The sequence below is a fragment of the Meleagris gallopavo genome, chromosome 1 (genome assembly GCF_000146605.3).
Source record: "Meleagris gallopavo isolate NT-WF06-2002-E0010 breed Aviagen turkey brand Nicholas breeding stock chromosome 1, Turkey_5.1, whole genome shotgun sequence".
NCBI lineage: Eukaryota > Metazoa > Chordata > Aves > Galliformes > Phasianidae > Meleagris > Meleagris gallopavo.
In genome coordinates, this window is record NC_015011.2 from 66,078,416 (window position 1) to 66,095,655 (window position 17,240).

The 17,240-nt window shown below is 37.1% G+C and overlaps 1 protein-coding gene across 1 annotated transcript in view; it reads left to right on the top strand.

Annotated features, from left to right (window-relative positions):
- The first annotated feature begins 604 nt into the window (after positions 1 to 604).
- INTS13 (integrator complex subunit 13) overlaps positions 605 to 17,240 on the top strand; it is a 17,976-nt gene continuing 1,340 nt past the window's right edge. The window contains exons 1-13 of the mRNA XM_010715632.2: positions 605 to 856; positions 2,120 to 2,194; positions 4,220 to 4,422; positions 4,688 to 4,768; positions 6,129 to 6,219; positions 7,670 to 7,798; positions 9,329 to 9,413; positions 11,866 to 11,955; positions 12,209 to 12,298; positions 13,761 to 13,939; positions 14,709 to 14,879; positions 15,280 to 15,434; positions 16,229 to 16,459. Of these exons, the coding sequence (XP_010713934.1) occupies positions 632 to 856; positions 2,120 to 2,194; positions 4,220 to 4,422; positions 4,688 to 4,768; positions 6,129 to 6,219; positions 7,670 to 7,798; positions 9,329 to 9,413; positions 11,866 to 11,955; positions 12,209 to 12,298; positions 13,761 to 13,939; positions 14,709 to 14,879; positions 15,280 to 15,434; positions 16,229 to 16,459 (1,805 nt within the window). The 5' untranslated portion in view covers positions 605 to 631. The remainder of the gene's footprint in view (positions 857 to 2,119; positions 2,195 to 4,219; positions 4,423 to 4,687; positions 4,769 to 6,128; positions 6,220 to 7,669; positions 7,799 to 9,328; positions 9,414 to 11,865; positions 11,956 to 12,208; positions 12,299 to 13,760; positions 13,940 to 14,708; positions 14,880 to 15,279; positions 15,435 to 16,228; positions 16,460 to 17,240) is intronic.

Genomic DNA, 17,240 nt, shown 5'->3' on the forward strand with positions numbered 1-17,240 from the left:
CCCCGCTGGGCCGGGCGCTGCCGCGGCTGTGCCCTCCTCGTCCTTCTCGTGTGCTTCTCCTTTCCTCGCGCGTTCTGAGAAGCGCCAAGCGAAGGCTGGAAGTGAACCTGACAGCCTCGGTACTGCTGCTCTGTCACAGCCCGTCTAGTCTAATCGTGTATATATATATGTTTTTCTGTTACTGTTAGCAGGAAAGCTCTAGCTGGCAAGCTGTTTCTCTGCTATTTTTGCTTAGGTATGCCTCTTAATCGGGAAGGAGGAAGGGAGGTAATGCTGTATGTTGTTATTATTTTTCAACTCTCTGTTCACGTTTTCTGCATCTTTCCTCCCGGGAAACAAAGAAATGATGAGGCATCTAGTACACTTTTACACTAGATACTTTTTCTCTTTACGTAAATGGCCTTATTATAGGCACTTTTATAGTGTGTCCTGGAGCCTAATAGGATGTTACTGCAGCTAATGGATGCGATGTATAATCTAAATAGTGTGAGGTAACCTCTTCAGAACTCAAGTGTTCTAGTAAGATAGTTTTCTACTATATAAGCCCTGCTATAAACCCTGCAGTAGTTCTGCGATATGTTTCTTTCCTTCATTTTTCTTTTCTAATTCCATTATCTGTTTTAGGAAGAAAATGAAAATCTTCTCTGAGTCTCATAAAACTGTTTTTGTTGTGGATCACTGCCCATATATGGCAGAATCCTGTAGACAGCATGTTGAATTTGATATGTTAGTAAAGAACCGGACCCAAGGAATCATACCTCTAGCACCTATATCAAAATCACTATGGACCTGTTCAGTGGAATCATCTATGGAGTACTGCAGAATAATGTATGACATTTTTCCTTTCAAGAAACTGGTAAGTTTTCTACAAATTCTGCATGATTCTTAATAACTTAATGGGCACTTTCATGTTTTTATGAAGCTTTTAATACTGTTTGCTGCTGTTAGAAGTCAAAGTATGATTTCTTATGAGCGTATTTGTATTGATACAGTGAATTGCTTTTTAAATTACTTTAAATAGCGTCAGAGTCCCATCACATGTTAATTTTTGGGACCTTTGCATGTTTTGCAAAGTGGGAGAAGTGCTTTAAGGTAATGTGCTCACAAAAACTTGAGGGAGGGAGGTCTTGCTGCATATCATACTCTGCTTCTAAATATGTATATCTGGTAGTACTTTAGGCTTTTCAATACCAACTCCAAAGGAATTGGATAGGAATAGGAGGGATCTCTCTAAGGGCAAGTTCGAAAAAGTGAGAGGGCACACAGCTGTTCTTTAGAAGCAGAAATACCTGGTGGCTCTTTAATTAACCTCTGGTTCCTAAAGTTGCCTTATTATTGAGTAAATTCTTAGGAAATTTTCTGAGGCTGATCACCTTTTTTAAAAATAAGAAGTTATAACACTGATACTGCTACGAAGTAATGACAGCCAACAGCCTGTTTCAGAAGGCAGCCAGGCTTTGCCTGACACTAACAAATGCTACTGGAAGCATGTGGATTGTGTGTCCTGGCTCTCAGACAGCGTACGCTTAATTTAAACTGCAGTCTTGGCCTATCATGGGATTATATAAAGTGTATGCTCAATTGATAAAATACGACTGATCTGTAGTCTGTGTGCTATATAAACTGGAAATTGACATGGAAGATATTCTTCCCCTTCACTGTTTCTGCCAACTTTACAATGTGTTTTGCTCTCTGATGTTGAGTAGAGCTTGCTAGGTACTTAGCCTGTAGTCTACTGTGATGACATCAGGAGAACAATTTGCTGTACTTCAGTACTTCACAGAGATTTTTCTACAGAAAATATTACCTATTTATTAAAACTTAATAATATCATGAACTACTAACTCAGTATCAAGGTTGATTTGATGGCTTAAAAGCAAATGTTTGCGTAAGAAGTCGCTAATCATTTACTCTCTAAGTAATATTGTGAATGTAGCAGGACCAAATGCTTTTTGTGCATGTCTTATTTTTAGTTTGGCTTGTAATTGCATATGTCTGCAGGGTATCAGTTAGTCTGAAGGAGGAGGTGCAGTCCTTGTCAGTTTGGTTTTGGGGAGGTAGCCATAATCCATGATCTTAATTGACTGTTATCTGACACGAACTTTTAAAATGCTTTTAGGTAAATTTCATTGTGAGTGATTCTGGAGCTCACGTTTTGAATTCTTGGACCCAAGAAGACCAGAACTTGCAAGAGGTATGCATTGTAGATGTTCTTTTTTGAATGTCTAGTTTAATCACAGGACAAATTGTGATGTGTTACTAGTTGCTCTCCAAGGTGATCAACTCCCGTGCAGGCATGTTCTGCAGTGCAGCAGGGGGTCAATGGATGGAGAGTGGGGTGGGGAGAAGAGGTCCTTCAACTGGGGAGTCCCCAAGGTGAGGAGAGAACAGCCACGGGCTGTCAGCATGTGTGGGAGCAGTTTAGGGGCTGGTTTGGGATGAGCACTGGGAGTCCCATAGGTGCAAGGATAGTTGCCCAGGGCTTTGGTTGTGGGAAGCTCCAGCTTCTGGAAGTCCCCCAAGGGACTGAGGGTGGGGTGAGGGGGGTTCCCAGTGTGTCCAGCTCAATGAACTTCTTGAGCAGGTGTCCAGATTGAATGAGGAAAATCATCACGCAGTGTAGCATCCGGAAATTTTTTGAGAGAGAATGATGATGTTCTGTGCAGTGATGCAGGCAGACTGACAGCACTGTTTTCAGTCCCTGCAAGAGAAAGAAACTAAACTGGCTTTCAGCTCTTAGGAGTTAGATTCCAATAAAATGCAAGATAATGGATACAGCAACATCTTTGCTTGGAGCAAAAGGAGGAGTCTGCCCTTTGTCCCTGAAATGTACCTGTGTAAGAGACATGCAGTTCTCGGGCTGAAAGTAAGAGGGGATATGGGAAGTAATCAAGGGATGGGAAGAGACAACCACAGTAAGCTGGTAAACTGCCTTATTAGGCACAATAGCTGCCTTATTAGTACCAGTGCCACCAAAAAAGGCAAAGGGTATAATTAACTGGGGACTTCTTGTTGAGAAGCACCGAGGCACCTGTTTATCACCCAAACACTCTCAGTAGAGAAGTGAGCCTCACTTATGTGTGTGAAAAGATTATGGAGCAGATCATTCTGGAAGCTGTATTAAGGCACAAGGTTCAGCGAGGCCAAATGCAAGGTGCTGCACCTGGGCTGGAACAATCCCAGGCGTGAGTATGGACTGAGAGAAGAATTCACTGAGAGCAGCCTTGTGGAGGACTTGAGGTCCTGGTAGACGAAAAAGCTGGATGTGAGCCAGCAGTGTGCTTGCAGCTGGGAAGGCCAACTGTATCATGGCCTACACCAAAAGTGACAGGGCCAGCAAAGTGAAGGAGGTGATTGTTCCACTCTGCTCTGCCTTCATAAGGTCTCATCTGCACCCAGGCCTGGGGCCCCCAGCATAAAAAAAGATGCCTATCTAGTGGGTGGCAACCCTCCTTATGGCAGGGTGGTTACAACTGCGTGGTCTTTAACATCTCTTCCAACCCAAGCCATTCAGTTATTCTATATTCTATATTTATATATAAATATATTCTATATTTATGTTATGAATTAAAATGCTAATTGGCCAATGTGGTCTGAAGTTTTTACATAGTACCATTTTAAATAGTAGCCTGGGAGGTTGGATGATTTGTATAAGCAGCAATGTTTAGAAATACAAGCAGCTTTCAGGACCAATTATATTAAAATAAATGGTATGAAGAAATTAGCTTGGTATGCATTTCGTCTGTAAATTAGTGATACTTTTTGAATTTTACACTTGTTTGTGCAGATAAACTTAAAAAGAAGGTATAAACAGTATTTGCATTCTTTATTCTTTCACTCATATCTAAGGGGCTCATTTTCTGAAAGGCTTACTTTAGGAAGCAACTAAATTTCTCGAGTTTTCAGAAAGTTAAAGCGAATTGCAGTTGATAAAGTAAGGATTTCCTATAGGTATTGGCTATAACTTGCAATTATAGCTATGTATTTTTCTATGACATGGTGATATTATATTAACACATAAGAAATCAGCTGCATAGGGTAACTTGGGCTCAGTGCTTTTCCAAAGTCTGGGAGCGTGTACAGATCTTCTATTGCTCTGTTTGCTTTTCTCTTGTCACTGCAAAGTAACATGTAAAATAAGTTATAATGGTGACTTTTCTCACAACTGAACTCTTTAACAGATGCCTTAAAAGTAACTTTCAGTCATTCCTTTATCCAGTTAATGGCAGCCTTGGCAGCTGTGGGGCCACCTAATCCTCGGGCAGATCCAGAATGCTGCAGCATACTTCATGGCCTGGTTGCTGCAGTTGAAGCACTTTGCAAAATAACAGAATACCAACACGAAGCTCGAACCATGCTTATGGAGAATGCGGAACGTGTTGGAAATAGAGGAAGAATAATCTGTATTACTAATGCAAAAAGGTATGTATTATCATTTGCTTTTGCCAGCAAGAAATAAAGAGATTTTATACGTTTTTAGAAGTATTTCACTGATTGCTATAAATTAATGCTCTAAGTAGCTATATTCTTAGTAAATCATTTCTCGCCTTATTAATGCTTTTGTTTATGGAGATGTGCTACAGTAACCACTGAAAAATTCTCACTTTAAATAGAAAAGTATGTGGTGGCTTGTTGCTCTGAATGAGAGGATTTATAATATTGCATAAAACTATTCATTTCTCCCCAGTGACAGTCACGTTCGGATGCTTGAGGATTATGTTCAGGAAACCATTCATGAACATAATAAGCTTGCAGCTAATTCAGATCAGTGAGTATGCTTTCAGCAGTTTGTTTTTTCCCTATGTGTGCCTGGTATTGTTTCTCTTTAGAATTTACACTCGTATTTCTTAAACTCTTCTGATGAGTGGTTTGAATGCTGCTATGAAATAGAGGTTCTAAGCTGATGTATCATCTCATATCCTCATAGCAACCCAGTGAAATATTGTCCTATCTTTATTTATCTAAAACATGAGATGTTACAGTCCTGTAACAAGGCACAGTTAACCAGTTGTGCATCTGCATTCTTTCTTGAAAGCAGCCAATTAGTTTCGCTTCTCTATTTCTTAAACTGAAAGCTGAGGGGCTTGAAAGTATTTTTAATTTCTAAATTATTGTGTTCCTTTATAGTTCACTTGGGATAAAGGAATATCTTGAAATCTCCTTCTGCCACTTTTCTATCATATGCTTTGTCTACTGAAACAGAGAACTGTTTGGTGCAGGAATTGTATGTTACTGTGCAAAGCATATAGCAGCTTGAGATTCTGTTCTTGATTGCTCCATATGCATTCATATAGCAGAAGCTATATTTAGCTGCTGCAAATGTAGTTTTGTATGTGTACGAAGGACACTAGTGCCAGGAAATCGGGTGCTAAGTCCATTGTAAAAGGTGACCTACCATAGGGTCATAGGTTGGAAGGGACCTTTAAGGTCATCAAGTTCCAACTCCCTGCTATGGGCACAGACACCTCTCTCTAGAGCAGGTTGCTCAAAGCCCCAGCCAGCCTGGTCTTGAGTGCTTCCAGGGAGGGGGCATCCACAGCCTCGTTGGGCAACTTGTTCCAGTGTGTCTCACCACCCTCACTATAAAGAATTTCTTCCTAAAAGATAACTTTCATGCACTGCTGTAGCAACAGATGCAAGAGTGTCTCAATCTTTCCAGATTTCCAGCTGTGTTAGGAAACAAACATGATATTGACATAGCCCCATGTTCACCAGAATCCCCCCATTAGCACTTGCAGGCACACTTGCTGAGACAAACCCTCTGTAGTGTCCATTTTCAGATGATGAAGGTAAATAGTAGACAAGGACCTGCTCCATTTATCTGTTTAAAAAAAACAAAAACAAGTAACACAGCAAAAGTAACACAGTACTATAGCCCACAGAGCTAGGAATGATACACTTATTATGAGCTTATTTTGATACTTTATTTTGAAGTATGCTTTTGAATATTGTTTATGTAACTTTGTTTCTGAAAGCATTTTCTAGAAACTGTATATTGTACCATTCGGGATTCTGTGTTCTTTTGCTCAGATGAATCTCAAGAGATCATGTAGTTTTTGTGAGATACTTTTTTTTTTTTAATACTTTTTGCTGCCCTGTAGATTAAATAGAATGTTTTTATTTTCAAGCCTGATGCAGATCCAGAAATGTGAATTGGTCTTAATCCACACGTACCCAGTTGGTGAAGACAGCCTTGTTTCAGATCGTCCTAAAAAAGAGGTAAAGGTGATAAAATGAGAAGATGTGTCACAGTATTAGGAACAATATCAGACTCCAATAGGCAATGCAAATCAAGCCTCAATAAGGCTTTGAGCCCTTGGTAGGGCATAGGAAAAAATACAGGTGACAATTCTTTGGAAAGTTGACAGCTTGCATATTGCCATCTGAAGTGCATGTTTTCTTTCATAGTGTGCAAGCATATATGGTATCATATTTTTCATTTCTTGCAGTAATAATTTCTGCTTTTTTTTGGTGAAGTAAATTCTGTAGGATGAGAGAGTGTTTGTTTTGATTTCTCTTTTGGGAAGGAATTGAATGGAAAACCACCAACTACTTGGTATGTTGAGTGGATGAGTTGAATAACTGTTCAATAGAAGGCCTGCTTGAATTACTAGCAGCATGTTCTGACATATATCTGCTAAATTACATTGGTATTGCTCAGCAAGATGTTCCATGTCATCCAGGCTGAAGCATTATGATTTAACTGCTGAGTGATTTTTCTCATGACACCGAAATGATGCTTTGATCTGCGTAGTCAGGTGCTAGCCAACACAGTGCCCTTATCGTGAAAAGCCTTGGAAGGCGTGTCTGCTTCCAAAGGAAGGGGTAACATATCACAGGAATATAGACTATTTGAAGTTCATCAGAGCTTTAAAGTACTCTACAAAAACATGAGAAATCGTGAAATAAAACGATAAAATGATGCATGTAAGAACACTTCAGTTGTAGCAAAAATGTGTGCTGTGTGAACTTGTATGCAAACATGTGCAAATGATTTTGTAACGTACTGATTTAAGAGAAGAATGCAAGGAAGATGTCTTGGTCTTAACACGAAAGGCATCTAGTCTTGCATCCTGCTTCACAAGTGAAAGGGAATGCAGCTACTGTTCTGAAATATTGTTCAGAAATGCTCACCAGTCATGCTTTTTAAAAAAAAAAACAAACAGAAAAACAAAACTGTATAAATGATTACATCTGTCCTTTGTAAGACAGTTATTGGTTTTGGGCTTTAAAAAAATGAGCAGTGTCATTACTTGGAAAATCAGATGCAACTTACAGCTTGTGTTTTGTTTATGTCTAATGTGCAGATAGTTAAAAAGAGCTTTGCACCTGTTACTCATAGGTAAAAGAGGGAAATGCTAGCCCTGGAAAGAGGGTTCTTTTCCCATATTCTGGTACAAATTCTTCCTATTGACAACCAATGAGTCAGAGTTCCTGCTATGCCTTTAATTTGTGACATGTTGCAGAAACTGCAACTGTAGCAACTGACACAATCTGCAGAATTCTGCAAAAGAAGCAATTTTTCTTTTCCCCTTTGTAACTTTCCATGATAGTTTTCTTTCTCATTGAATTTCATGGTATAAATGTTCTGAGTTTAGTGTTTTATATTGTTCTATGATACTGGAGTCTAATCCCTTAACGCTGGGTGTTCTCTGTCAATTTGTTTTAGCTTTCACCTGTTTTAACCAGTGAAGTGCACAGTGTCCGTGCAGGACGGCATTTAGCTACAAAACTGAATGTTTTAGTACAGCAACACTTTGATCTGGCTTCAACCACAATAACCAACATTCCTATGAAGGTAATACTGTGTCTATGACTTTGGTAGCTTGCTCTACTGCTTCTAAATTTATTTGCTTTTTTTTAATTTAAATGATTTTTTTACATTGTTTTTCTCTCCATATCATTTTTTGTTTCTTTTTTTTTTTTTATTAGCCCACATTTAATGTTTGTGACCAGGTTAGTAAAAGTAAAGTAAGGGAAGAATGTAAAGAAGGATCACAGAACAAAATGTATTGCTGGATCTCAATTTTCGATGTAGCAATACAAGTGTTATTTCAGTTCTGTTTGTATTGCTTCATATAAATACTATCTTATTTGCCTCAAATTACGTTGTTTGTGATTCTCTTGTCTTTTTCTAGTTGTGTTATTAGATATTCTTGACCCTTGTGCATTTTAGTGGCATAGTGACTCTTTCCTCTGTCTGATCGTCATGCCCACTCAAAATAAAGGTGTTTGTAACTAACAACTGGTTTTTGGCTACAGGCTTTCCAGAGGATTTCCATTCTGAATGTCTGTAAACCAGAAAGACAAGGATGGGATATAATCTATTTGGGGAAGCTATTAAATTTAAGTTTGAACAAAGTTGTTGATGTTCCTATTTATTTCTCATCACTACAGGGAGGGAAATCGGTGCAATTAAGTAATTAAATATTAAGTTTATAGTAATTTTCTGTTTCAGTTCTCTTTCTGCCTGATGCAAAGGGTCAGCTTTCAAAGAGTAAGGGCAGAAACATACTTTTAAAAACAATTGAAGGCTTTGATTTTGTCAATTCTTATTGCATTCTTTGAAAAACAGTCATTTTCTATGAAAGTCTTTCAAAAATAGTGATTTGACATGGATTTAGTAAGTTAAAACATGGAATTAAATGTCACAAGACATTAATTTTTAATGAGCTTTGACATGGATCATCATATAAATGTGACTTTTAGGTTTGCAAATACCTTGTCTATAATCTGATCTGTGTGCTGCTGGTATGCCTCTCCCTTCTATCTTTGTCCTTATAGTAATAGACTATGTTGAGTTCCTTGTTTGTGTTTTTTTTTTTATTTAACTTCTAATAAATTAGTGGGATTACTCTCCCATTTTTGCTGATCTGTTGCTGCTGTTTAAAGATGCAGTGATCATCAACTTGAAGTTGAAAGTAATTTTTTTTTCTCCACGCATCTGAAGTGTAGGAAAATGGTGACACATTCAAAGTCTGCTTTTTTGCTCTAGATTCTTGTGAGGCTTCCTAAATGTTACAATTTTAAGCAAAATTAGTTACAGCTATTTTAAGTCTACATCTTCCACTATGTACACTGTCATAACACTCAAGAAAGCTTAGTCTTTTTTCAAACCCTCTGAAGAATGAGAAGGCTGCATCTTTAAATAGATCAGAGAGCAGTTTCCTCAATATTGCAATCCCATTGTTGTCTAGTGCACTTGGGAGACTTGTTTTCCTGTGATGTAAGAGCTAAATGTCAAATCATCACAATAATTTATAAATAAAAGTAGTGACTGCTACTTGGAAATAATTGTGTGCGTTGTTTTTACCTGTCTCTTTTAAAGGAAGAACAACATGCTAACACATCAGCCAACTATGATGTGGAGCTTCTTCATCACAAAGAAGCACATGTTGACTTTTTAAAGAGTGGTAAGTCGAAATAGTTCTCTAAATGCTGTCTATTCAATTTGCATGCTAGAAGGATTTACAAGCAGGGGTTATGAGTTTGGAACTGATGCAGGTTTCGGGCATAATTATTAGAGTTAAGGGGAAACCTTATTTGTAAATAGCATATCTTCAGTTGTTCCTTGCAGCCTAATAACTTCATTTGCAGTGTTGGATTTGAAGATATATTCATGACAGGTGTATCACGAAGTAATAATAAAAGACTCCAAAAACAGATCCAATTCATCAGTCCAGGTTTTATGTACCTATCCTATAGGAAATCCTATAGGATTTCTGTCTGTGATTTGTGAGGGGACACCTTCAACTTCTTACTGAGCTTATTGAATAAAAAGCGTGCTATCTGAGAGACAGCTGTGTGGTGGTTTTACAGAAAGTAAAAAACAAAACAAAACCAAAAAAAAAAAAAGAGCTGGTAGAGTACTTGTGGAAAACTATTCCTTGAACAATTGAGCTTTTAATCTGTTTGTTAAGTAATTGACATAATTCTGTAGATCTGTTTATGACAGTAATTGCTTTGAAAAACTTCAGTTGCTTTTGAGCTTTCTCACTGTATTGAAGTATCTAGTATGGTTTTTGTAGCTTGGAACTGCCCAATATTCCCCTTGAGTGAGTTATTAAAACTTCTGTGAGACTGGGTGGGGGGAGGGAACAAATCTGAAGAAGTTGTTTGAGATCACATTTTGTTAATATATAAAGCAAGACAAAATATTCAGTATTGGTGGTACTTAAAGGCTAAAGCAAGCAACTGAAAACACCCTGTCTACCAGTGTTTAGTGGAATGCTTACTAGGTTCCTCTTCTGAAATGCTAAAGTCTCATTTGAAGTTTTTATAGGCTGTTTTCTCATTTCTCAGTGTAGTTTGGAACTTTTTAAGTGGCCCTTAGTCATAAGAAGTCTTGCTGTGTGTGTAGAATACATGTATTTAGTTACTGACTATAGATATTTCTTATTATTCAGTTACATGACTTTAAAGCATATTAGGAAGGTGATGGTTTAACATCTTAAAAGTGTAATGTTTTAACAGAGGAGTTATCTACCTGTTATTTAAGAAATAGTGGGTATTTCTCTTCTCAAATTTGAAAAAATTTGTAAGTAAGCAAGCAGCTGCTCTGGGGGACTCTTCTTCCCCCTCTGCTCTTAAGAGGACTGCCATTACCTCCAGAACAGAATACATCTCCTCACTTAAGATTACTGTTCTTTTTCTTTTAGTTAAGCTTACCATTAAAGATGGGGGGGAGAAGGAATCAGATGTTAGAATACTGAATTCTGACTGACTTCAACTTACTCTACGTGTTGAAAGTACAAAGCTTTAAGGCTGAGGCTCAGAAATACCTTTGTAAAACCTGGAGGCTCTGGGAATAAGCCTGCTGGTAGAAGCTGAAACCAGGCTCTTGCTGCAGTGCCCTTTTGGTTTGTTTTCATCAGATCTTGTCAGTTTTTGTTTCTTACTCTTAGTCATTAAAAAAGCCTCTACTGCAAGTTACTTTCATGATCAGTAAGCAGATTAAATAAATATTCAGTGAGGAAATCTTTATAATATGGAATCAGAGAAGTTCCTACATGGAATCTTAGACTAAACCCTAACATATCACATAGAATGTTGATGTATGCATCCAATTACTTTCAGATAATTGCGGATTCAAGCATATTATTTTGGCTGTTTCATAATTTATTGTTTTGGGTATTAATATCTGCTTTAATGCCTTCAGATGCTATCTACCAGACCAGTTGTCAGTGTGATGTTATACAAAAATATTGGTAGTGGTAAAACACCCGTAGCCTGTTCAAAACAAACAAACAACAACAACAACAAAACAACGTTGAGATGTTCAAACTGAATGCAACGTAGCAAAGATGCTGGATAATAACACCAAATTTTTTTCCTTCAAAAGCCCAAATCGTCAAATGTGCCTTTAGATCAGTTTCATTTTAGGCTGAAATACAGTATGTACATAAACTAATCAGCCCTAAGGAAGGGCTCTTGGTGCTTGCTGAGGGTTTTGATTCGTCTGTGGAAAATCAAGGATGCTTTTCAAGTCTTAAGCTTTTTTTTTTTTTTTAAAGAAAAGGCTGTTACATTTTGTTTTACTCTGCATCTATAATTTTCTAAGTGTTGAATATTGGGAACATACTCTGGAGCTACACTGTTCTGTTTGCTTGAATTTCTTTTTTCCGACCATTCAATAGCTGTTGATTTTTAGAAGATTATTTTAAGTACTGCTACTGATGAAGTAGGGATTTCCTTCACTTGTTAAGTATCTAGCTTAATTAGATTACTTCCTGTATGTGATCACGTTATTAAATATTTTGTACCTTAAATTAAAAAAAAAACCAAGAATTATTTGCTGAGTTTTTGTGTAACAAAGACAATGTTGGATCACATCATGATGCACATTTTTCTGGCTCAATATTGCAGGTGATAATCACGTAGGTGGCAACAGCAGAGAAGGTGCATTTAAAGAAACTGTGACATTAAAATGGTGTACTCCTCGAACAAACAGTGTGGGTAGGTAACGTGATATCTTACAGAGCTGCTATTTTAACTTGTGTTGGATGTTGTTCTCGTGTACTGATAAGAATTAAGCAAGAGGTAGTTCTTGCTGTTGTTTTTACCTTTTACTCTGCATGTATCACTGCTGATTGCATCTTGTTTTAATAGTGGTGACATGATGTTAGTCTCGTCTTCTTTTTTGATTATGTGAGATGTTTTTTTTTCTGTGCGGAACTAGATTCAACTTTTCTACTCCTTCATTTTTCAGAATTACACTACTGCACTGGAGCATACAGAATTTCACCAGTAGATGTAAATAGCAGACCGTCTTCATGCCTTACAAACTTTCTCCTTAATGGTAAGTTTGTGTCCTTGGCTAATTATTTTAAAGTTGTTAATATTGCAAATGGAACGTTGTGATGGCTTTGCACTGGTAGGATCTTTGCTTCACTGTGCTGCTCTTTCAGCTCCCCTCAACAGAATGAGGGGGGAGGTCAAATGAGGAAAGACTTATGGGTTGAGACAATTGAAGAATTATCTTCTCACTCTTACTTGCAGGGTAAAACAGACTCCTTATAGGCAGATAAATATAATTTATTGCTTTTGTCTAACAGACTAGAGCAGTGAGAACTAAAAGCACTCTTTTCCCTACACCTTCTTTTGCCTCCTCTCCCTGACCATCTCTGGTGATGGTGGGTCCCTTTAGGAGCTGGCTGGGGTTGGCTCTGATCTAATGTAGGGCAGCTTCTGGGCTTTGCTAACGGTGGCTACCTCTGCTAACAAAAACTTACCACGTGTTTTTGAGCCTGTACAAAGAGGGGTGTGATTGTATATTGTGAAAATGCTGAGTATGTTAACGTGTCGTATAAATAACTGGAAATGAGAGGAAAGAGGTAAAGTAGAGAGCAAATACTGAATTCTGAAAGTCCTTTACTGAATCCAAATGTAGAATTGTATTCTGTTTAGTAGGAAACATTTATTTCAGTAGGTGATGATATCCTTTATCATAATGCTAGAGGTATGTAGTCAGCTTCAATCGTTTCTTTACAGTAAGCAAAAAAAAAAAAAAAAGGACTGCATTACAAACATCCTTTTAATGGGATGTGGTTTTTTTTCCAGGGAAGTTATTCTGTGTATTTGTTCTAAAGATTCTGTACTGGAAAAGTACTTTGATTAGTAAAAATAGTTAGAACTAAAACTGATAGTATATTTTAAGTAAACACTCCATTCTAGTATTTTGTTTCTGCTTCCTTGTAACAAACAATTTATTTGAAGACTACTCCTCTTTGTTTAGTGTATTGTAATGAAAATAAGTCAGCCAGTTTAGTGTGTCTGGAAAGTTGTATGTGTTTTAAGTATTAAAAATAGAATAAATGGATACCTTTTATACTTGAGTGGGTTATGTTGTTTCTTTGTAGAAGATGCTTTTAATGAGTTTCTGCAGTAGAGCAAGATAATGGCTAACTATACAACATCATCTTTGACTAAAAATAACAAGCCATTCATGCACAATGTACCATATTAATGTCTAAATACTTATTTTTCTTAGGAATAATGTCCTGCTTAGAAAGCAGTAATGTGTTCCCGAGGGGGGGGGGGCCTTTCAGCTGTTCTGTGTAAGATTTAAAAGCTTACTGTATTGTTTAGGGAAATAGAGTAAAAGCTTGAAACAGTTTCTTGCTCATCAAGGTCAAAACACAACTTAAATGGATTCAAAGTCTTAATGGCTTGGTACAAACCTACGTGTTGTTGTATTTTTTTTTTTTTAATTCAAAATTGCAATACGTGGTAGCTAATGAAGCTGATCTCACTTCCAACAGGTCGTTCTGTTTTGTTGGAACAGCCACGCAAGTCTGGCTCTAAAGTAATTAGTCACATGCTCAGCAGCCATGGAGGAGAAATTTTTCTGCATGTATTAAGCAGCTCACGATCAATTCTAGAAGATCCCCCATCAATTAGTGAAGGTTGCGGTGGGAGAGTTACTGACTACCGGATTACAGTAAGACTCTTTTTTTAGTTTGTTTGCACATCAATGACAAGAGATGTAGTGCAATGGGTTGTGTATGGGAAATTCTAGTGTGTGTTTTGGAGATCTGGGGTGGTTTACATGACATCATAATCTGATTTTCTTTGATACATTGATGTATATTGAACAAAGTAGAACATCTGTTTATTGTCATGTGCTTCATAGAATCTTTTCCATGCTGAGGAAACAACTTTGCTGCGTTATGCACTGTCCATATCTAAACTTTGTTTTCATTCTGAAATCAGCATTTTCCTGACAAGGTTTTAGTATGGGCTAGGTACACATAGAACTGTATCATGGTCATTGTTGGAAGGCTTGATTGTGCATGAATGAGTTGTGAAGTAAGTAGGAAAAATGAAGTTGTCAGTTTTGAACTCTGGTTATAGAATAGACAGTAAGCTGGTATTTTTTTTTAACACTTTCTTTGCATCTACTGTATGTAAGCAGGAGAGACTTCCAGAAAAACACAGTAAAGCTTCTTACCATACTACCTTACAAGTCCAGAAGACTTTCTCATTAAAAACTTCATGTCAGTTTTTAACCCCTGTTACTATGAATTTCTGTGTTCACCTCAAAGAATGTCATAAACTTGAAAGCTAGAAACAGGGCTCTGGGTGTTGGAGTCAGGTTTAGAGATGGTGGTATGCAGTTAATGATAGGCAAGAGTATGCTGTTTCACCCATTCAGTGAAAGTTGCTTTGTTAGAGAAATTCCTAACTTTATTTTGTTTGGTTATCATTAGGATTTTGGTGAATTTATGAGGGAAAACCGATTAACTCCTTTTCTAGAACCCAGATATAAGATCGATGGAAGTCTTGAAATTCCATTGGAACGTGCAAAAGATCAATTAGAGAAACATACTCGTTACTGGCCTATGATTATTTCTCAGACTACCATCTTCAACATGCAAGCTGTAAGTAATCTTGGGTGTGTAACCTTTTCTTCTGGTCTAGAGTAAGTCTGAATCTGCTACTTGGTGGAAGTACTAACTCTACAATAAATCATTTGTCACAAAATGAGTTTACTTGAGGATTTGTTTTTAATTTTGGTACTTAATGTCAGTAGATTATAATTGTATAATCTAAATTGAGTGCTGTACTTGAAACTGGCTCAGCTAAAGAGCTGCTGAGTTGCTATGGGTAAAGACAGCATGGCATGCATGTGGTTATACCTCAGTTGTTAGTAAATTCAGGAGAGAATGTAGTATTTTTGTTGTGTATTGTTCCATGGTTACACAGACTGCTTTTTCTTCTTCCTGCTAGTTTCCTGCAATATGTAGACTTCCCATTCTTAACTTATGTTTTGTATTGCAGGTAGTGCCATTAGCCAGTGTGATTGTAAAAGAAGCAATGACAGATGAGGATGTATTGAATTGTCAAAAAACAATATACAATTTGGTAGATATGGAGAGGAAAAATGATCCGCTGCCAATTTCAACAGTTGGTACCAGAGGAAAGGGTCCTAAAAGGTTACATACAAATATTTTTATTGTTGTTGGGTGTTTCTTAGAAAATATATCACTTACACTGTTTTCATACATGCTTTCAAAGTGTGGCCAAAGGTAATATGGAGTATACTAAATGATATACAAGTGCTGCAAATACCTTGCACCAGTTAGGGACAGTGATTGTGCTGAGTGTTAGGAAACAGAAGTTATTTTATTACTGAAAAAATTGTGAGTGTGTTAAATGTGAATACAAAAATAATCATTGAGGAAGGTGACAAGCTATGGGAGGAAGAAGTGGAATAATGTCAAATGACTAAAAGGGGGAACTTAAGAATACTGTAAACAAACAGCAATATAAAATTGAATTATTAGAATAGTCAAATAACTTTGAAACTGTTACTTAGAATATAGGATGCTCCTTTTAAAGTCTGCATAGGATTTTCATTTATTTGTTGTTCCGGTGGTGACATACACATACATTGTAATTCCAAGAATTAACTGGAAAGAAATTAGTGAAATTAGTCTGCAACAGATCACTAGGCACCTGGTGGGATTAATATTTTTTTTTCAACTTAAACTCTGAATGTTAATGGAGAAAGATCACGTGATGTGGTTCCATGAATTGGAACATGGACATCCATGAACAAGGATGGAACAATCCTTGTGTGCATCTTCACATGAAGGAGAGAGCTCAGGGGATAAACAAAAAAATCAAAGCAGCATAACACAAAAATAACAGTCTTTAATTTAGCTATTGAGTAGATTAATGATCTAGATTATCCTATATACAATTCTGCTTTTCCACCCTTGCTTAGAGATGAACAGTATCGGATTATGTGGAATGAATTGGAAACTCTGGTACGAGCACACATTGGCAACTCTGATAAGCACCAGCGGGTCTTGGAGTGTTTGATGGCTTGTAGAAGCAAACCCCCAGAAGAAGAGGAGCGCAAGAAACGAGGCAGAAAGAGAGAAGATAAAGAAGACAAGTCAGAGAAATCAGGAAAGGACTATGAAACAGATAAGCCATGGCAAGAATCAGAAAGGTAAATCTTCTAAAGTAATGTAAAACCATACCATCATAATCTTCGTCATGATGCTCTTCAAGAGAACTGCTGTAAAATGGCTTTAATTTGATTTGTTGGTAAGCCACAGTTAAAAGCATAAATAATGATTGTGGATCACAATTTTTTTTTAATCAGTTGCCATTGATAAGTTGGAAAAACATCTGTGTTATTACAGTGTCTGCTTATCATATTTGCAAAGTAAAAATACTTTACAAATATGGGTCTTGGACAAGTTGCTGACAACTTAGCGGAGCTTTACACTACTTTGTAACTACAACACTTAGTATACTGTAGGAGTATTTGGACAGTTGATTTCATGTTCTGTCACGTTTTTTCAGTCATTTGAACAGCAGTTGTTTGGGTATATCCAAATTAATTAGGCTGGTCTCTTTGGTTGAACATCAATGATAATTGTCCTTGCACCTACACTTTATCATTCATTTTAATTATTCTAACTTCTGAAGCAGCTGAGGAGCTGGTTTTCTTCTTTCAAACTACTTATTCTAAAGAGATCCAAAACACCTTGTATTACTAAGCTTTTTTTAATATATAGTTTTGTACATGTTAGGATTTCTTAGGAGGAGGGACACTGATCTATGTTATTGTCACTGTGCTGATGATCTTCTTGCCTTTCTGCATATGATCAAATCCATTTCTACAGCTACTTCTGCTTTGAGAGGTGAAGCAAAGCAAGGGCTGAAGTTACAGCAATTTGATACAGAATAAAACCTGGATCAAATTAAAAAAAAAAAAATAATTC